The sequence below is a fragment of the Vombatus ursinus genome, unplaced genomic scaffold (assembly GCF_900497805.2).
Source record: "Vombatus ursinus unplaced genomic scaffold, bare-nosed wombat genome assembly UNPS02014802.1, whole genome shotgun sequence".
In the NCBI taxonomy this organism is placed as follows: Eukaryota; Metazoa; Chordata; class Mammalia; order Diprotodontia; family Vombatidae; genus Vombatus; species Vombatus ursinus.
In genome coordinates this window covers 6,169,769-6,189,780 of record NW_020954580.1, presented here as the reverse complement: position 1 = coordinate 6,189,780, position 20,012 = coordinate 6,169,769, and the positions used below count along the sequence as shown (strand labels likewise).

The 20,012-nt window shown below is 39.6% G+C and overlaps 1 protein-coding gene across 1 annotated transcript in view; it reads left to right on the top strand.

Annotated features, from left to right (window-relative positions):
• ARPC2 (actin related protein 2/3 complex subunit 2) overlaps nucleotides 1-18,734 on the top strand; it is a 40,380-nt gene extending 21,646 nt beyond the window's left edge. Inside the window, exons 6-10 of the mRNA XM_027873493.1 lie at nucleotides 299-392; nucleotides 13,329-13,455; nucleotides 14,509-14,609; nucleotides 15,091-15,191; nucleotides 18,336-18,734. Coding sequence (XP_027729294.1) covers nucleotides 299-392; nucleotides 13,329-13,455; nucleotides 14,509-14,609; nucleotides 15,091-15,191; nucleotides 18,336-18,360 — 448 coding nt within the window. The 3' untranslated portion in view covers nucleotides 18,361-18,734. The remainder of the gene's footprint in view (nucleotides 1-298; nucleotides 393-13,328; nucleotides 13,456-14,508; nucleotides 14,610-15,090; nucleotides 15,192-18,335) is intronic.
• The last annotated feature ends 1,278 nt before the right edge of the window (nucleotides 18,735-20,012 follow it).

Genomic DNA, 20,012 nt, shown 5'->3' with positions numbered 1-20,012 from the left:
TTTGTAGTCATAAATAACATGTATGTAAAATGAAAATTTGCTTTACTCAGTGATTTATCATATAATCCCTATCTCCAAGCTCTGTTAATGCATAGACATATCTCACTATTGTCCCCTGTAGAGTAAAGCTTTTGGTGTCACCTTCTTAACACACTCTGTGGTTCATAGAAGTAAATTGACTGTTAACCTTCATGGTTTCTCCATAGTTTCTTCCTACTCTTCTTCATCAATAAAATCTTTGACATGACCCCATGGTGACTCTTGCTTTTTTCACCATCCTCTGTTTTCTTCTCCGCAGGTATGTTGAATCTAAGAAGGATCGAGTCACCGTTGTCTTCAGCACAGTATTTAAGGATGATGACGATGTGGTGATTGGAAAGGTATTCATGCAGGTATGGAAAACAGCCTTGGAGGAAAATAAGGCACCCTGAGGATATGCTTTTATGCTATCAGAGCAAGAGTTGTTCAGTTGTGTCCAACTTTTTGTGACCCCATTTGCAGTTTTCTTGGCAGAGATATTAGAGTGGTTTGCCATTTCCTTCTCCAGTTCATTTTATAGATGAGGAAACTGAGGCAAACAGGGTTAAGTGACTTACCCAAGGTCACACAACTAGGAAGTGTCTGAGACCACATTTGAACTCAGGAAGATGCCTGACTCCTGGCCCTGCATGCCATTCACTGTGCCACCTAGCTGCCTTAGACCAAGAGTAGTTTCCCCTATTATAAAAGACCAGATTTTTATCCTTAGGGGCTTAGTTCTGGAAGGGGCACCAGTTTATATGGTTCTCCCCACCCCACCTAGTAGCACAACTTGTTTTCCAGGTAGTGATGGCTCGGGAGCCCAGAGAGCCACCAGAATCAGTTAAACAGAGGATGAATTCAACACTAACTCCTCTGAATAAAGAAGTGTAGTAGATGTGACCATTAGTAAATAAGGGTAACACGTCAGATAAGTCTTTTTTACCATCTTTTAGTAGTTCCTTAACTCTGTGTTAAAGTGTGCCTATGCTTAATACAGTCCTGTGTGAGGATTCTCTAAAATATTCACATGGAGCAGTACCCACCGCAGAAATAAGAAAGCGGGCAGAATTGCTCGACACATGTAGCCTGAGCTTGAGTGAGATCACCATAGGGCATACCTAATCACCTTCTTCCAAAAAAGCTGGTTTGATAAAAAGCCCTAAAAAGGTTTAGTGGGATATTTTATAATTGGATTCTTGGTACTGTTGAGCTCAGTCATTAGGCTCTTGGCTGTCTTGTCATAGTATCTGCCAGTCATTGTATCTAAGCTTTTTTTTTTTTTTTAAACTTCTGAGATCGAGCATCATTTAGATTTCAATACAGTGGTTAAAGTCTAAGAAAATAAAATAGTACTTTGGGTTTTTTTTTATCATGTGACAGGGTGATAAGATTTAGAAAAGTAAAAGAACCAGATTTTGCCACTGGGAAACTTGCTTATAAGGGAACTGCATTAGGGATAATAAGAATAATTTATGTGTTCTCCTTTCAGCAAGAAAAGTGCCATCTGGGTGCAGCTTCAATGTACTGTCAGGTTTTTTTCTCCTTTTTTCTGTTCAGAAAGGGAAGCTAATCAGAAATTCTAATATTTTTAGATGTTTTATTCCGTATTTAGGAAAATTTAGATTAGTACTTTAGCACTGTGGAGCAAGCAGGAAAGTAACCAGATGTGAATATACATTTTCAGACCTAGAAGTCAGCCTCTTAGACAAGCAACCATTGCAGTTTATGCAAAATTGATGGAAGAGTTAAGGCCAAGAACATGGGAATTGGGCTAAATCCAGAGCCACAGGCTAATTTTAAAGGCCACGGATATGCTGCCGTGCATATTTAGAATTGGCTGCATTTACCAATCCTGTTCATTTATTTGAGTAGACATCTTAATTTATTTATACTTTACACAGATCTTATCATGGATGATTTATCAACAATCAGGTCCTTTGAAGAATTTGGAATATTTAACCTTTGTCTATAAGTTTAAACTCCATCTTTGAAAGTGAGGGCATTAGGATAGTTATCTAAAGGGAAAGAAAGAGAACCACTTGCTTTTTGTTACTAATTTCTTTGAGGCGTATTTGAAAAAACGCATCTGGAAACATGGATATGAAATTCTCATAAAGCTTTCTGCACATTTGCTCTCTGCAAATTCAGAGAACTGAGAGAATTTACTGGTAATGACCAAAAGACACACTTGCTGTTTTGTTAGAGTCTTTAAAACCATCTACCCAAAACCTGCTTCTGGGCTCTGGTAGTTTAAATATTTAAGATGAGAGGTACACACAGCACAAAAGAAGCATGTGGTTGGACTCAAACAGGGTCACTGCACTTTTTGTTGTAGTTACCCATACTGCTATCTAGATACCTCTTGAGCAGAATAAATTGACATCATTTGGCAGAAAGACTTCATAATTTGCTTTTCTGCTTTGAGCCCCTTAATTGAATTCTTTGTTGCATTTCACTGTACTTACAGTAAAAGGGCCTGGAGTTCCACCCTCTCACCTCTATCTCAGATAACGTAGTGTTCCACTTTGACAGATTTCCTTTGTAGTCATACAGAACTAACTTAAAATTGGAAGAGTCTGATAAATGTTCAGTATTATTATAGAAAGCTCATGATTTTAGAGACAACAGTCTTATCCTGATGTTTAAAGATCAGGGCTTAATTAGCTGTGCTTCCTTTTATATCATGAAGTGCAATGAATTAAAGAGTAGTTAGGAAAAATACTCCTCGTCTCTTCTAGGATTAAAGAAATTAATGCCTTTTAGATTTACTATCTCATTGCAGTTTTGAAGAAGGAGAAAGATGGCATGTTGTACCCAAATCTTTATGGTGGTAACTTGTCATGGTTGCAGTAGAGTATGCCAGTGAGAAATAGATGGAAAGTAGAGGGTGTGTGATTTAGGAAACAAAGTAGGAGACTTGAAAAATAATGACATTAAATAGACTGGACTGTTTACAAAGTCTTTCAGTATATTTCAAAATGTACAGAATTGATTTCTAAGTTATTAATGTTTCACAAACATCTATGCATCTGGACACAAGTACCGAGTGTGTCAGTGAGTCTTCAGGTGTACAGGGCAAAAGACATAGACATGGTGCATCAACGGAATTCAGACTGAGACTGTAATTGAGTTACAGTGTTAAGGTATCCAGGCTGGAGTTTACCACTCTTGGAATAGTGCATCTTATTCTTCCCAGGTTTTTGGATAGACCTGTTACTGCTGTATTCAGAACTGTTTGTATATCCCAGTAGATAATCCATAGTAATATACTCTCTTGTTTTGTTTACACAAATTATCTTCCAAAAGCCCTCTACTAAAAAATTGCATTTATAGTTCTGTTTCTGCTGGTCATGCTAACAAAAAAATTAGATTATATTTCGAGCTTTTAGTAGCTCTCTTGTTCTGTCTGCAGCAGCAGTTATTCTTAAAGCCTGGCCATCCCTTTAAGAAAAAAACACCAGAACTTACATGTTACTTACAAAATAAAATAAATAACCAAGAAACCTGGAGAAGAAAGAAAATGGTGATGGAGTCACATATATAACTTCTTTCTCCTAATAGAGTTTTGTTTTGTTTTTTGTTTTTAGGCAATTGGGGTTAAATGACTTGCCCAGGGTCACACAGCTAGTAAGTGTCAAGTGTTTGGTCTGAGGCTGGATTTGAACTCAGGTCCTCCTGACTTCAGGGCCGGTGCTCTATCCACTGCACCACTTAGCTGCCACCCCCAATAGAGTTTTGTCGGTTAACTCTAGAAGGATGTTGTCACTTATTTCACCATGTAGGTTAAGAATGTGATTTATAGCAAAGTGTTCACCATTGGTCAGTTGTTGTTCTTCATTCTCGGAAAGGACCAAAATGACATCGCTATGCTAGAGTCAAGTTACAGTGTGTCTAACTGTGGCTGATCAGACCAATTGGAGTTTGGAATGTTCTACCACAGGTCAGGCACAAATAGTCCATGTGAATATTTGGGGCGGATTCTCTAAGTTTACTTATCTCACGTTTCTTTTGAGTTATTTCAGTTCCGCTTTGCTATAGGAAATAATGGATAGTTCAGCCAGATTCCTGACTTTAATGCAGACCTGTGAGTAAGTTCAGTAATGTTTACCAGCCAGAAATATCTCCTGGATGCTTCCCACCTGAGATCAGTCACAGAGTCTGGTAGAAAACAGGAGCACAGTGTCCATGCCAGTACCATATGCTGTATTTTCAGTGGTTGTCCAAATAGATTTTTATTTATAGAATCATAGAATCAGCCAGACATAGTGGTGAATGCCTAGAATCCTGCTGCCAGGGAAACTGAAGCTGGTGGATCACTGAAAAGCTCACATTTATCTAGATTTTAATTTACAGAATTCCTTATAATAAGGTTACATATAATTATCTCTTCTTACAAATGAGGAAACTGAGGGTCCTAGTGGTTAAGTAACTTGCTCATATTAACCCAGCTGTTGTTGTTTAGTCCAGGGCTTCTTAAATTTTTTCCACTCTTGACCCCTTCAGCCCTTCTTAGACTGTTTAAGAAGTAGCAGTTTAGTCATTTTCAGGAGTGCTCCTTTTGAGAGTCACAAGATACTAACGAAGATACTAGAGTGATTTGCCATTTCCTTCTCCGAGTCATTTTACAGATGAGGAAACTGAGGTAAACAGGGTCACATAGCTAGTAAGTGTCTGAGGACAGTTTTGAACTCAGGTCTTCCTGACTCCAGACCTAGCACTCTATCCACTGTGCCACCTAACTGTCTTATTAACCCAGCTTTGAAAGATTATAGCCTGGACTCTTGACTCCCAGATCTTAGATTCATTCCACAATAGCACAACTGCTGCCAACTATCCTTACCCCTATTTCCACTCATCTACTTTTCTTTAAGCTAAATGGCCTCATTTCTCTTACCCTTGTTTTGAGTATCTTTATTGTAGGCACCCTTTTTCACACCTCAGCATGTCAGTATCTGACCAGGGCAGACCTCAAACTGAACACTCACTTTTTTTGCCTGCTACATAACAGTTGACGTCATTTCCAGCTTTCAGTAAAATAAGTTGGGTTGTTGTTCTTTCTTTCTGTCTATCTAATCTGTTCTCGCTGTCCTGCCCGCTCTGAGCAGCAGCAATCAGTCCTATTCTTTCTTGGCTCTTCTTGTAACCCCTAATATACTCAAAGGCATCCGTGATCTCAGCAGTTTCAATGTTCCCTCCAATGAAGCAGCTTTGAACCCGTGTATGCCAGTCTTGGGTGCATGTCATGCAGTTGGTTCCCTACCCTGCCAACACAAACTGAAATCAGTGCCACATTATACTCAAATGTCTGTCATTCTTTCTATTAACAGTTCTTCCTTATTGACTAGAATTAGGCACAAAATAGCACTTCGCTTTGTTACTGAAGTGAGGTAAACCAGAAGAATAATTTATATGAGGACAACAGCTTGAAGCACTTAAGAACCCTAATCACTATAAGAATGGCCAGTTAGGTCTCCAGTGGACGTAAGATAAAACATGTTACCTACCTCCTGACAGAGTCACTGGACTCAAAGTAAAGAACAGCACGCCTTTTTTTTTTTTTTTAAACTTGGGCACTGTGTGCATTTGATTTACTTGATGATGAAGATTCACTTTTCTTTCTCTTGATTTTTAATGGAGGGGAGAGAAGAGAGTCAACCCAAGTGCCAAAAAAGAAGACCATCGAAACTTTTTTAAGTGCACAGGCAGAAGCTCAGAAGACAGCACAGACAGGCAGTACAGTTTTGAAAACAATGTGTGGCGTTATATACTTCTTTCCCCAAAAAAGACAGTGGTATGAAATGGAGACTCAATTTCATATGTAATCCTCCTTTTGTGTTCTATGTATATGGAACTTTTGGTCTTTTAGTGTTTAAGTTCAGGATAAAAAAGTAGACCTTTTTAAGAGAATGAGCTGAGCACAAACATCAAGATTGTATTCACAGCTTGCTCTTTGTAGAAAGTCTCAATAGGTCACTGCTCTGTCCTGCCACCTTAGTTTGTGGTCTCTTTCCAGAACTCAGCATCTATTTTCTTGTTGTCTTTGGGTTTTCAGTGCCTGAATTCCTATCAGAACAGCACTTAATCCTCCTGTTAGCTGTCCTTAACCACAGTTCACCGCCATGTATCTTCCCTTTGTTTGTCGATGTCCTCAAAGGAGTGCATCTCTTGACGTATATTGCTAATCTAGTTTTCTTGTTTCATCTTGTGTATAAGGTGTGTGTGTGTGCTTTTGTTGTCATGTTGTAGGCACCAGACACATCCAGACAAATCAGCAGTACCAGTGATGTTGAATCTACTTTTTGTGTTAATTTCTAGTTCATTTAATTCTCTTATTCTGCATTTGGAATAGTCACTTTGGAAATAAAGGTTATTAGAATTGCCTCTCTTCTTGGACATTGTCTCCTGTGAAGTAATGGGTATCTCCACTAATAGTCTTCTTCCTATGTTCTGGCTTTTCCTGTTTGTATTTGACTTAGGAGAAGTTTATGGCAATTTTCACCTCCCTCTCCATTTAAAAGTTTAAAGCAGGGTTTCTTAATGGGTTTGTTGTTGCTGTTACAAGGAGGCTTTTGGCAGTCTGAAGCTTTTATGGACCTTTTCTTTTTTTTTTTTTTTTTTTTTTTTTTACAACCAGTGTCTCTGATAAGGGCCTAATTTCTAAAATATATAGAGAACTAAGTCAAATTTATAAGAAATGCAAAGGATTCCCCAATTGATAAATGGTCAAAGGATATGAACAGGCAGTTTTCAGATGAAGAAATTAAAGCTATCTATAGTCATGTGAAAAAATGCTCTACATCACTATTGATTTAGATTGATATAGAGTATTTTTTTTTTAATTTGGTTAGGCAGTGGAGTTAAGTGACTTGCCCAGGGTCACACAGCTACTAAGTGTTATGTGTCTGAGGGTGGATTTGAATTCAGATCCTCTGGAATCCAGGACCAGTGCTCTATCTGCTGCGCCACCTAGCTGCCCCTAGAGTATTTTTGAATGCATAAAATGCATAAGATTACAAAGGAAACTAGTTGTACTGAAATAATTATTAAAATATTTTAAAAGAAGGTGGTGGACCTAGGTTAAGAACCCCTCCTTTAAGGCTTCCTGACCAGACCTGAAAGCCTCCAAGACAATAAATCTTTATTATTGCTTTCAATCCCCAAACCAGGATAACTCAGATAAAGCACTGCTCTGGCTAGAGGTTTTTTCCCATTTCCCTAGCTGTTAATGCCTTCCTTCCACCCAATCTGTCTTTTCGTGCTGCAAACCAGTTTATGTACACATTATGTTACTTATCAGAATTTAAACTTCTTGAGGGCAGGCTCGGTTGTTGCTTTTCATATTCGTGTGTGTGTGTGTGTGTGTATTAAACTTTTCAATACGAGGCTGGAGTTACAGTGGTTTAAAAAAACAATGTCTTTGTTTCTTAGCAAGTCCAGTCTCAGTTGAAGTTAATATTTGTATGAAGTTGAGATAATACTTTCAAGTTTTCGATCCATATTTTTATACCTATAAAGTTTCTTAAACATAGTAGGGTAGTGATGCAGTGCTTGACCCATACATGATAAGCACTTAACAGATTCTTCTTGGTTGGTCATTTCTTTATCTTAAGTCCTGATCCAGAAACCTAAATCCTATTAATAATAACTCAGGTTTATATAGCACTTTAAGGTTTTTGAAGTCCTTTACATACATTTTATCTTATTTGGTCTTCAGAATAACCCTGTAAAGTAGATGAGTTATCCCCATTTTACAGGTGTGGAAATTGGTTTGGATGTTAAGTATATGAGGCAGGATTCAAACCCAGGTCTTTCTCACTTCTTGTTCAGCCATTTGTCTACTATACATACATTCTCTGACACTATCTTTTTAACTAGCTACCCCAATTTTTCTCCTCACTCAAAAAAATTTACCCACAACCTGAATCCTTAACCAGCAGACCTGCTGTTAGTAGATAATAGTTAAGACGTTGTTTAAACCTATGGCAGAATAAAAAGGTGTTTTCACCTAGAAAGACTTGTATGGACTGATGCTTAGTGAAGTGAGCAGAACCAAGAGAATGTTGTACACAGTAACAGCCACGTTGTGCGATGATAACTTTGATAGACTTAGCCCTTCTCAGCAATGCAAGGATCTAAGACATCTCCAAAAGTCTCATGATGGAAAATGCTATCCACATCCAGAGAAAGAACTATGGAGTTTAAATGCAGATCGGAGTATACTATTTGGTCTTTTTTTTTTCTTATGTTTTGTTTTGTTTCCTCTTTCTTGTGGTTCTTTCTATTGGTTCTAATTCTTCCTATCAACATGACTAATGTGAAAACATGTTTAATAGAATGTATATGTATAGCCTATATCAGATTGCATGCTATCTTGGGGAGGGAGGGGGAGAAAAATTTAAAACTCAAAAGCTTATGGGAAGTGATTGTTGATAAATCAAAATAAAATTTAAAAAAAAAAAAGGAATAAAAAGGTGTTTCCTAGAGCAAGTCAGTTCCAAAAAACCTTACTTAGCTGTTCAGAAGCATCTGTAAAAACATACTCCCCAAGCCACAGGAATTTCCATTCTGGGTCAACTCCCTCTCTCTCTGACCTTTCCAACAGTCAGCTGAGTAAGAAAATGTGAGTCTCTTTCTTCTGAAGTTTTTTTCCTTTTGAGGAGAGAATGCATGTAAAAGGAAACCTAACATGCCCAAATCAAGTCCACAAGCATTTAATAAGTGCTTACGTGCCAAGCCACTGTGCTAAGCACTAGTCAAAATTAAACTGCCCTTAAGTATCTTATATTCTAAGGGAAAACAGCATGTAAACATCGAGGTGTATGCAAGCGATATATGGTAGAGATGGAAGGCACAACATGAAGTAGATAGGATTTGAGCTGGACTTTGAAGGAAATCAGGTAACCCAAAGGTAGAAGTAAGACATTCAGGTGTTGGAGGAATGAGAGGCAGCCAGTGCCAGGATTATGGAGTAGGAGGTGAAACATCCTGATTGAGGAATTCCAGGTAGGCCAGTGTGGCTGTGATGTAGAGCGATCAGAAGAGAATAGATTGTAAAATTGATTGTGGAAAAGTAGGAAGGGGCCAGGTGATTAAGAGCTTTGATTGCAAAAAAAGGAGTTAGTATAGGATCCTGGAGATAATAGTGAACCGTGTTGAGTTTGAAATGGGGACATCCAGTTCTTTTTTTTTTTTCCTTGATAATTAATTAATTTATTTTTAGTTTTCAATAGTCACTTCCATAAGATACTGAGTTTTAAATTTTCTCCCCTTCTCACTCTTTTCTCTCCACCCCCCCCCCAAGATGGCATGCAATCTGATATAGGTTCTACTTATACATTCATTTTAAGCATATTTTCACATTAGTCATGATGTAAAGAACAGTTAGAACTAATGGGAGGAATCACAAGAATGAAGCAATAAAACAAAACAACAAAGGAAAAGGAGAGCAAATAGTATGCTTCCATCTGCAATCAGACTCCTTAGTTCTTTCTCTGGGTGTGGATAGCAATTTCCATCGTGATTCTTTTGGAGTTGTCTTAGATTTTTGCATTGCTGTGAAGAGCCAAATCTATCAAAGTCAGTCATATCACAGTGTGGCTTTACTGTGTACAGTGTTCTCCTGGTTCTTCTCATTTCACTCTACATCAATTCGTGTAAGTCTTTCCAGATTTTTCTGAAGTCTGCCTGCTTCTCATTTCTTATAGCATAATAGTATTCCATTACATTCATATACCACAACTTCTTCAGCCATTCCGCAATGGATGGGCATCCCCTCAGTTTCCAGTTCTTTGCCGCCACAAAAAGAATTGCTATAAATATTTTTGTACATGTGAGTCCTTTTCCCATTTTTATGATCTCTTTGGGATACAGCTCTAAAAGTGGTATTGCTGGGTCAAAGGGTATGCACAATTTTATAGTCCTTTGGGCGTAGTTCCAAATTGCTTTCCAGAATGGTTGGATCCACCAACAATGCATTAGTGTTCCAATTTCCCACATCTTCTCCAACATTTATCATTGTCCTGTCTTGTCATGTTAGTCAATCTGATAGATGTGAGGTGGTACCTCAGAGTCATTTTCATTTGTATTTCTCTAATCAATAGTGATTTAGAACATTTTTTCATGTGACTATAGATAGCTCTAGTTTCTTCCTCTGAGAACTTCCTGTTCATATCCTTTTGACTATCAATTGGAGAATGACTTGTATGCTTATAAATTTGACTCAGTTCTCTATATATTTTAGAAATGAAGCTTTTATCAGAGACACTGGTTGTAAGAAAATCTTCCCAGTTTTCTGCTTCTCTCCTAATCTTGGGTGCATTGGCTTTGTTTGTGGAAAAACTTCAATTTAATGTAACCATAATTATCCATTTTGCATTTCACAGTGTTCTCTATCTCTTGTTTGGTCATAAGTTCTTCCTTCTCCGTAGATCTGAAAGGTAAACTGTTCCTTGCTCTTTTAGTTTGCTTATAGTATCAGTCTTTATAACTAAATCCTGTACCCATTTTGACTTTATGTTGGTATAGGGTATAAGATGTTGGTCTATGCCAGTTTCTGCCATAAGTTTTTCCAGTTTTCCCAGCAGTTTTTGTTAAATAGTGATTTCTTATCCCAGAAGCTGAAAAGTCTTTGGATTTATCAAATAGTAGATAAGATCTGGTACAGCTAGGCCACCTTCTCTAGCATTTTTCATTAATTCCCTTGATATTCTGGACTTTTTGCTCTTCCAGATAAATTTTGTTGTTTTTTTTTCTAGCTCTGTAAAATAATTTTTTGGTAGTTTGATTGGTATGGCACTGAATAAGTAAATTAATTTAGGTAGAATTATATTAGCTCAGCCTACCCATGAGCAGCTGATATTTTTCCAGTTATTTAGCTCTGACTTTATTTGTGTGAAAAGTGTTTTGTAATTGTGTTCATATAGTTCCTGGTTTTGTTTTGGCAGGTAGATTCCCAAATATTTTATAATGTCTACAGTAATTTTAAATGGAGGGACATCCAGAAGGCAATTGGTGATACAAGAATAAAACTCAACTCCTAGAAGTTGTTGAGGTCACCAAGCAATAATTTAGAATGAAAATAAAAGGGGGCCCAGGACAGGATCTTGGAGACAACCACATTTAACAGTCCTGACATGGATGAAGAACCAAGAACAGACCCTGGGAAAAGGAGGGACTGGATGGATAGTTAGAAAAGAGCAGTGTCAAGAAAGAGAAGAAAGTCTCCAGAAGGAGATAGTGATGAATAAATAATGTCAAAGGCTGCAGAGAAAGAGAGCTCAAGAAGGATCAGAATTGAAAAAGACCATTAGATCTGGTAGTTAGATAATTGGACAATACATAGTAATGTAAGATTTTTTTTCAATGTGTTGATTGGTTTTGCCGAGTTTTGTTTGTTTGGTTTTTTTTTTTTCCCTTTAATTCTTTGTTATAAGACATGGTTCTCTGGGAAAGAGGGAGTAGATATACAGAGGAAGTCTGTATAAAAGTGATATAAAAACAATATCCAAAGCCTTTTTTTTTTAATTTAAAAGAGATCATTGGTAACCTTGGAGAGGGCAGTTTAGGTTGAATGGTAGCATCATAAACCAATATGCAAGGTTTAGAAGCGAGGAAGTAGAGATACCAAGTGCCTTCCCCCATTCCCCTAAAGCATCAATTATTTCCTAAGCCACTCAAGCCTGGGAGGCCAGCAAAGTGAGAATGCAGAATGGGAGTCGTGGAGAGAAATGTAAAAAGCATGGGAAGGCAAGAAGGGATCCACCTATGAAGAGTTTATCTAAGGAGTTTATTTGTATTTGATCCTAGAGCAGGAGTTCTTAACTTTTTTGTGTATCTAGACTCCCGTGTGGCAGTTCTCTGAAGCTGTGGACCCACTCCCAGAATCACATTTTTAAATGTTTGAAATATATAGAATTACAGGAAATATATTGAAATATAGTATGCAATTTAAAAAAAAAAAATTCTCAGATCCCAGAGCTCTGACTCATAACTTTTATCCTGGAAATACTGGGGAGCCATCAGGAGGGGTAATATAATCAGGCCTGTCTTTTGCTTCAAGTAAAAGTAGCAGATAATTACAGTCCAGACCTTATAGCCATTTCTAATTTATTGTTAATCTGCTGGGATATAGTATTGCATTTCCTCCCTGTTTTGTATCGACCCAGGTCCTCAAGGCCAAAAGCCTTTGAATGTCAAGCACTTGGTTTTTAACTTGGTGTTCTCCTTTAAAAAGCAGAAGACTAGTGGTTAACCTCATACCTTGGAAGTATTGCAGGTTCGGTTCTAGACCAACACAGTAAAGCAAATAGTACAATAAAGTGAGTCACATGAATTTTTTGTTTTCCCAGTGCATATGAAAGTTATGTTTACACTATACTGTAGCCTATTAAGTGTGCAATCATATTATGTCTAAAAAAAAAAAGCAATGTGCGTACCTTGATTAAAAAATACTTTATTGCTAAAAAAAAAAATGCTAACCATCATCTGAGCCTTTAGCAAGTCATAATCTTTTTGCTAGTGAGGGGGAGAATCTTGCTTTGATGTTGACGGCTGCTAACTGATCAGGGTGGTGGTTGCTGAAGGTTGGAGTAGCTGTGGCAATTTCTTACAGTGAGACAACAGTGAAGTTTGCCGCATCGATTGGCTCTTCCTTTCACAAAAGATTTGTGTAGCACGTGATGCTGGAACCCTGCCACTGCTTTATCAGTTAAGTTTATGTAATATTCTTCAATATTGTTGTGTCTCAAGGAATAGGGAGGCCATAGGCGAGGGAGAGAGATGGAGGAACAGCCAGGTAGTGGAGCAGTCAGAACATAACATTTATCAGTTAAGTTTACTGTCTTATGTGGGCCTGGTTCATCACACAAAATAATTACAATAGTAACATCTAAAATCACTGATCACAGATCCCTGTAACAGACATAATAACAATGGGAAAAGTTTGAAACATTGTGAGAATTACCAAAATGTGACTCAGAGACATGATGTGAGCACATGCTGTTAGAAGAATGGCACCGATAGACTTGTTTGACAAAGGCTTGCCAGAAGTCTTCAGTTTGTTTTAAAAAAAAAAAATTATCTGCAAAGCACAATAAGATGAGGTATGCCTGCAGTACATATTTAAATTTTGCTACAAGCAAACATCAGAAGTTTTCCAAAGATATCCTCAGAAAGGACAGATAAACAGATAACTTTACTTCCTTTCCCTGCCTCACCTAACCCCAACAGTTCCAGGTTTCCTTCGAGCATGGATTTGCCTCCCATTTGATGCTAAACTATCTTCTTTACCTTTTCTTTTGTCTTTGAAGGAGTTCAAAGAAGGACGCAGGGCCAGCCACACAGCTCCACAGGTCCTCTTCAGCCATAGGGAACCTCCTTTAGAGCTGAAAGACACAGATGCGGCTGTAGGAGACAATATTGGCTATATCACCTTTGGTGAGTTGGACAGAATTGGGACCTTCATGCACTTGTCTTAGTAATGAACTCAGAATACTGAGCACTGATAGAGCTCGTTCATATTGAAGTGGACAGCAGGCAGAATTCCCCGACCTCCGACCTCCACCAGCAGGCAGAGTGGGCTCTGTAGCTGGGGGATCTCCAATTAAAGTGAAAGACAAAACCTACTGTAAACAACTACAAAAATAAGTACTTCAGTAATTGCCTGGACCTAAAAAGTAGGGCCCCCTCCCAATAACTGGAACACAGGATCCATTAGATAAATAGGAACAAGAGACCAAGCTGTCTGTGCCTTACAGAGGTGTCTGCCTGTACCATAGGAGTAAAAGGATCTCCAAACCATCTGTGCCTCTTGCCTCCTTTCTAGTTAGGGCTTCCAGGGGTTTTGCTAATAGAATTTTTTAAATATATTTTTATTTATTTTGTTAGACATTTACCAGTTAAATGTAAGACAATTTTTAATAGTCATTTTTAAAAACGTTGAGTTCCACATTTCTTCCTCCCTCCTACCATACTGCCTCCTCTCACGAACATCTCCTTACTTCAGTAACGAGATGACTGGACAGGTGGTTTGGCTCTTTTCCTGAGTGATTAATGTAGATTATTTACCACAAAGTCAGTCTGATACTACCTCCGCCCCACAGAGAATTGTCTAATGCGTCCATAGGAACCAGTAGCCTTGGCATGAATAGGGGACAAATTCCAAAAAGAAATGTGCATTCCTAGAATTGTGAACTAGAATGACAGTTTAGAGGGGAGACCCCATCCCTTTGTGGAATTCAGTTCTGAACTAGGCTCCCCTTTGCCTTTGGTATCTGCAGAGTTTCCTCTTTACCCTCACTTCAGAATACAGCCATTCATTGCCACAAAGAATAACTGAGATTACCTAGGAAGCAGCCCCCATAGCTTGTATGTGATTAAGTGAGTGGGTTGTGCTTAAGAAAAAAGGGATCAAGCTGAAACCTTCTGTTCCTTCCACACTTCTTGGAATCCTACAAAGCATACTGATGACTTCTTTTGTTCCTTCTCCAGTGCTGTTCCCCCGCCATACCAATGCTAATGCCAGAGACAATACCATTAACTTGATTCACACATTCCGAGATTACCTGCACTATCACATCAAATGCTCTAAGGTAAGAGACACCCACCAGGACTTAATGAGCAACCAGAGGAAATTTTCATGTCTTCCAGACTCCAGCTTTGACAGTCTGCAAAACTTTCCCTGCCATGGACTTGAATTCTTAACTGTAGGAAAATACAGAGTCCCTCAAAAAAATAGTATCTATTTCCTATCAAAGTTTTCACACTTGCCCTTATGCATTATCCTCTCCTGTCCTACCTCCTATGAATACCTCTGTGTTAGAGACTTCAGCCTAGATTATTACAGATCTCCCCACCCATGCCAACCCCCAAAGTGTATCTGCTACACTTTAGGTCTCATCTCTCTGAAAAAGACAAAATCACCAATGGGATTTCCAGCTCCAGTGGGAATACTGCTTCCTAGCATCAAGATTTCCCTTAGCATCTCTTCCCTAATGAGAATCAAAATAACTTTATGTAATTTTAATTTCGAAGTTGAATCTCCTCTTCAGCGTATAATTTGTTTGTCTCCAGGCCTATATTCACACACGAATGCGGGCAAAAACATCTGACTTCCTCAAGGTGCTGAATCGTGCACGCCCAGATGCAGAAAAAAAGGAAATGAAAACAATCACGTAAGTAGGACAGACCTACATCAGCAGGGTTTCTGTCCTTCATTCTGTAAAAAAAGAACATTGTGTCTTTTGACAATCCTTTCTTAGGGCTTGGGTGCACAGTCGGCAAACAGGATTTAAAAACATTTATAGGGAAGGCTGAGCTTGCTTGTAGCCAAACTCAAGCATCAATTAAAGATATATAGAGAGAATTTGTGTGAACCTTCTTTAATAAACTAGGCATTCTTACATTAAGAGTAGCTCTTTAGGCCATTGGAGAACTGAAGCCTTTTCAAGGGAGCAGACTCAATGATTGGCAAGACTGGGACCAAGGGCGGAGCCGTGCTCGATTCCAGGCTACTTCTCCAAAGAAGTCTTTTTCACTTGAAGATGCTTGGCTCTTCTGCTGCTGTCACAGAAGGGATGAGGCAGAGTAGAAGCTTAAGCTCCCTGTCACAACCCTCAGGACAGACGTCAGATAACCTCAAGAGAGCCAGCTGGAACCCCCAAGGAGCTTGACCAAAAGTTAGCTCCTCTGTCTGTCTACAGAGTGCCGGCATTGTTTGCAGATTCCCCCAGCAAATATCACGTACCTGCCATGTGTACTAGTCAGTGGAGGGAAATCATAAAATAAAAAGATGCTCCCTGCCTTCGTGGAGGTAATGGTCTAGTATACTTACCAGTTTTCAGTTCCCAAGTCATGTTTGATGAGATGTTGAAACTCAACTGAATCTGCCATATCCCTTACTGCACAGCAGTCTTTGTGTTCCCTCTTATTTTCCCCTCTGGGGGAAAGTATGCCTAGGACCATTCTGAGGTGTGCTTTCTAAACCCTCTGGATATGAAATGAGTTCTCTCTAACTAAATCTGCCACTGCTGCCATTTGATTGGAGTGAGGAGGGTGCCTGCCTCATGTCTCGGTACCAGAGGCTTGTGTTAGGAGTTTTCATTTATAGAAGTATAATTCTGACCTCTGGGGAATAGGGGCATGCCAGTTATATGACAGCAGTGAATTGGTACTGGGAGACTTTTTCAGCTCTGTGAATTAAACTTGCTGCAGTAGAGTTGCCCTTCTGAAGAGATGACTGAGGGCTGATGCATGCACATCAGGATGTCCTGTCTGCTCCTTCCTCTTCTGCTTCTGGACAGATCCCTGAATGGGCAGTACAACCTGTCTATGCCTGGGATAGGGAGGTGATAAGCAGACTCCTACCATTACATGTTTCAGTTCTTCTCCTTTCCTGAAGTTCATGATTTCCCCTCTCCCTGCTTGCTCTTCACAGGAGTTCCTATTTCAACAGGTACCACATGGGTGACCTCAGTCGTGAGGCCACTAGCTTCGAGCTGCATTCAGGGCCCAGTGGAGAGCCAGTCAGTTCAGTTGAGGCCAGGAGATGAGACAGCAGATAGGTACAGCAGAAGGGAAGCTTGTGTCAGTCAGCCTGTCAGAACCCAGACAGGAAGGCCGGTAGCATAAGTAGATAGTATGAGGATTGCCTTCGGGACGATTCTACCCCTGGTAACAGCTTGTCCACCTGGAGGAAGAACCAGACATAAATCTCACTAGGTACCACCTGTTTTGCCAGCCAATAAACAGGCAGCGTCTCTTAATGGAAATATTTTCCATTCCAGAAGGTTTCCCTACATAACCACATAGCCATCAAGTGTTTTCTGGGGCCAGAAGTCCCTATAATTACCAATGGTTTTCCCTTTCCTGCCCACCAAACTTTTAACAGAAGCTATTAAAGAGTAACAGGGTGAGTGTAATACTTGTTTCCTCTGTTTACTTTCTGGATAAAATCTAACAAATAGGAAAATGATAAAGATAGTGGCAGTAGATAATTAGGGAGGAAGCAAAGGAAATGGGTAATTCCCAAACTATTTGACCCTGACCAGGAATCAGACAGATCCATTTCCCAGATGGAGACTGAATACACATTAAAAATGATTCCTTCAATGAAATGCAGACATTTTCCTGAGCTGGAAGAAAACATAATTCTTGAAGAAGTCTTGTAGGCAGAATTAGCTTTTTTCCACATCTTGTCTGCACTCTAGCCCCAGGGAGACTGGACAGCTATGGAAATGAGGATAAGGTGGCCTTTCTTTGGTAGAAACAGGACCTGCGCAAGAGCGTGATGCATACCTACTCTGGATCTTTTGGGCTAGCATCTAGCACTCAAAACTTTTTGAAGGACTTGTTTGGGGTAGGGTTTTTGTCGAGGAGGAGGTTTAATAGGGCCTAAATTCAAAGTAATTAATCAAAATAAGTATTAAGCATCTACTCAGTACCAAGCACTGTACAAGGCAACAGAGTTATATTTCCCACATAAGATCTGGCTTCCCGGGATTTCAGTTCTAGCAGAGAAGCTTTACAGACTAGCATACAAAATTACTTCTCAATTCCTCATAAAAATTAGGGTCTGTGTCACAATCATGGGGAAGAGGGAAACTTCCTTTTAGCACTAGAGGTCAGAGGACAAGACCCATAAATACCCTAAGGACCCTTAGGTCACTTTCTGAGGCTCTTTTATAGAGCTGGCTTCCTCACAATCTAGTAGTCAGAAATACTGATGACATGACATCCTTCTTTAATAACATTGAACTAGATGACCCCCTCTGAGGTCCCTTTCAACCTTAGGTCTGTTATTTTATGATCTGATTCTATCCACATTGCAAAAGGTACAAGCCTGGCATCTCTCACTCACGCACGTATACACACTCTCTGGCTAACGGGGAACACCCCAATTGGTTTAAGGCCTAAAAAAGTCCTAGAAAGACAGATGGTTCCAGTCCAGAATATGTATGATTACAATGTGGAGCTGTCCCCAGTCTTCCTCTCATCCTGTCTTAATGCCCTTATGTGTCTTCCCTGGCTTCTCATGGTCACTCTTTGAAACCACTGAGGTATGTATTCAGCAGCTTCAGAAAAGGGCTCTGTGAGAAGGCTGGTGAAAACTGTCTCCAGATTCCCTCTCGCTGTGCTTCTGTGGCAATGAAAATATACTTCACATTCCTTACGCAAGGTTGCCCAAGAACCTGGCTCTTCTCTTCCCTTTTTTCTCTTTTTTTTTCCTGGCATATCTTGGGTGGTCACCTTAGAAACGTCGTGGGGTGGGATGACCAGCTAGCAAGAGACCGGCCCTCATGTTTCTTCTCTTTTCCAAGGGGGAAGACGTTTTCATCCCGTTAACTCATGGGAACAGACGGAGTAGGAGGCTGACACCAGAAGACTGGAGCACTTGCTACCGGATAATCGTAGCTTTTAATGTTGCACCTCTCCAGATTCTAAAGGAATTCTCCCATTTTGGTTCTATTTTGTACACGTTTGGAAAATAATCTGCAGAATCGAGCTGTGCTTGCAAGGACTTCATAGTTCCCAAGAATTAAAAAAAAAAAAAGAATTCCACTTTGATCAATTTAATTCCTTTTCTTTATCCCTCCCTCACTGCCACCACCTTCCCCCCCGCACTCCCCTTCCCCTTCTTTCCAAGCTGTTTTCGCTTTTGCAATACGTTACTGGTAATGAGTTGCAGGAAATACAATATTAACTTGTTTTTCTCCTAAGTATTTGAGTTTAAAACTCCTGTATCTAAAAATACGGTTGGGGTCATTAATAAAGAAAAATCTTTCTATCTTAAATGAGAAGTTGGTGAATTTCTGATCTGATTGCAAAGCAGAGGGACCTAGGAAGGGGAGCCTGATTCAGTGAAAAGAATACCAGATTTGAAGTTAGAAACCGAGTTCACATCTTGGCTCTGGTGCTTGTGGTGATTTTGGGCAAGTTTCTAAACCTCTGTGGGCCTCATTTTGCTCATCTGTAAGAGAGTGTTGGACTAAAACCTCTGACATCCCTTCTGCATCTAAAGCTGTGATCCTATTCTAGCATTCTGCTTGACTTGAGACCTAACTAGCCTCGAACCACTGGTGCCCAGGTGGGAAGTCTGCAAGCCTAAGAGGTACCTCCGGAACATGAGTATTAAGTATGATAAGGAAAGGTAGCTAGCCAATAAAGCCGTTGAGAGTAATCTTAGAGTAGGGGTGGGGATGGATCCAGAAGGCCAGTTGATTAGCTAGCTAGAAACACTCTCACTGTCTCCCCCTCCTTCACTATTATCTTCCATCTAGAATAGTTCCCCTGACCAGGCTTCCATGAAGCTGATAAACTAGAATATAAATGTAGTTTACCATCAATTTTCTGCATGTCCTGTACTGAGTGTTGGAAATACACACGTAAAAGGCAGTCCCAGCCCTCCCAGAGCTTACGTTCAAACAGGAGGAAAGGAAGTTGTGGTCTGGAATCCTTAGGTTGGCAATCCACAGAACAGACAGTTAGCGAGCCCTCTACATAAGCAATAGTATTGATGCATTCATTTGATTACTGTGCCCAGAGTAGGAAGTGGGAAGGAGGATGTGTGTAGTGGCCAGACAGATGGTAAGATTGCCAAGGTGGATGACTAGGTGAGGTGACTTGAGCATGGTCTGGCCTGGGGCTGCCTAGAGCTGGTTAATTTGTGTTCTCATTCATCAAAATATCTTGGCCCCCAGGGGATATTTTCAAAAGAACACTGGCCAGGAAACCAACTTGTAAGAATAGAAAGTACTTCTGATCACTAATGACAGAAGGAAAGAACCTTGTCTAGGTTTGTGGGGGGAAATCTGGTGAGTCACTTTTCCCCACAGACACTTCCATGTAAGTTGATATCTACCATTCCACCCTGTTCAGTACAGCTCTCCAAAGACCATTAATTGTGTAAGTTTATCTTTGGAGAATCAAGGTCCCAAGTGAGGAGATGTCTTAGAGTGTTAATAGTACCAGTGGTGTCATTCCATTTACCATATTAA